Raw genomic sequence first — 1352 nt, 5'->3', positions numbered from 1 at the left:
CATTTGCGTATGTTTATAAATTTAAAATGACATCAGAAATGTTGATTGGGCGCGTTTTGCAATTTGTTGATGATACTTTAAAGGGTTCAATATTAAATAATTATATGGCAATTTAAAAAAGGCATCACAATGAATGAATGGTTTTAAGAATAAACTCATTTTTTCACTCATTTATTTTAAATTTCAAAATCGGAGAATAAAATTAAAAATTAATATAAATAATGAAAGCACCTGAACAACAACTGCAACAACAAAACAGCAGCAGTAACTACGATAGCAACTACAGCAACTACTAATACTACTACAACTACATCAATTACGTCATCAACTACGTCATTAACAACAACAACAACGTCATGGGTAACGATAATACGAAGATTAAAAAAAGTGAGTTTAGCGACATCTTGCAGGGCGTTCGCTACACACCCGAAGAAATATCGAAGATCCATAAAAGCTTTCTACTCAACTTTCCCAAAGGTTTAATTATTTTTAATTATTATTATTTAATTCAATTTAATTATTATTTTGATTAATAGTAGTAATAATAATAATAGTAGTTGCAGTAGTAGGGGTAGCAATAGTAGTAGTAACTAAAGTAGTAGTGGTAGTACCATACCTAATTTTTAAAGCAAGATAAAATAATGAGTAATGGTAATCTCTTAGAAGCAGCAGCAGGGCTTCAGTAGCAGCAGTAGTAGCGGCAGCAGTAGCAGCAGTAGTAGCAGAAGCTTCGTTAAAATTTGTAATTTTTACTAATTCTTAAAAATAAATTTAAAATAAATTTTAAACAAGGCAAGATATCCCGTCTTAATTTTCTGACGACGTATTCAAAGATGTTTGAGAACTACGCTGAAGCTCAGGAATTCACCGATCACATGTTCAGGTGAATGAATGAATGAATGAATTAATTAATTAATTCATTCATGCATGAATGAGTGAATGAATGAAAAAACGAACGAATGAACGAATGAATGAATGAACATATAAGTAAATAAACAAGTCAACTAGAATAAAAATTAATAAAACTTATCGCTCTAACGAAATTTTCCAAGACCAAAACCATAATTATCCATATTTATTATAAAATGACGACAAATATTTATAAAATTATTACTAATTATAATATTATAACCTTAATTAATTTAATTACACCGCGTCAAAAAGAGCCTACGATGAAAACAAAGACGGTGAGATCAGTTTCAAAGAATTTCTGATAACCCTGAACACCAAAAACAAAGGGACCAAGGAAGATAAGTTGAGATGGGCGTTCAGGATGTATGACGTTGATGGCAATAAGCAAATTTCTCACGCTGAGATTATTGAAATTTTGACGGTTGGTTGGTTGATTGGTT

At 30.5% G+C, this 1352-nt stretch overlaps 1 protein-coding gene across 1 annotated transcript; it reads left to right on the top strand.

Moving 5' to 3' along the window:
* Positions 1–356: 356 nt before the first annotated feature.
* HELRODRAFT_125603 (hypothetical protein) lies at positions 357–1330 on the top strand (the record flags this gene model as incomplete). The annotated part of the gene is made up of 3 exons (XM_009016481.1): positions 357–477; positions 793–883; positions 1165–1330. Coding segments are annotated over 3 exons (378 nt in total), but the record flags the coding sequence as incomplete, so codon positions are not given.
* Between the last annotated feature and the right edge of the window lie 22 nt (positions 1331–1352).

Source organism: Helobdella robusta (assembly GCF_000326865.2).
Source record: "Helobdella robusta unplaced genomic scaffold HELROscaffold_18, whole genome shotgun sequence".
NCBI classification, from domain to species: domain Eukaryota; kingdom Metazoa; phylum Annelida; class Clitellata; order Rhynchobdellida; family Glossiphoniidae; genus Helobdella; species Helobdella robusta.
The sequence above is the reverse complement of the archived record's forward strand: the minus strand, read 5'-3'. Positions and strand labels throughout refer to the sequence as shown.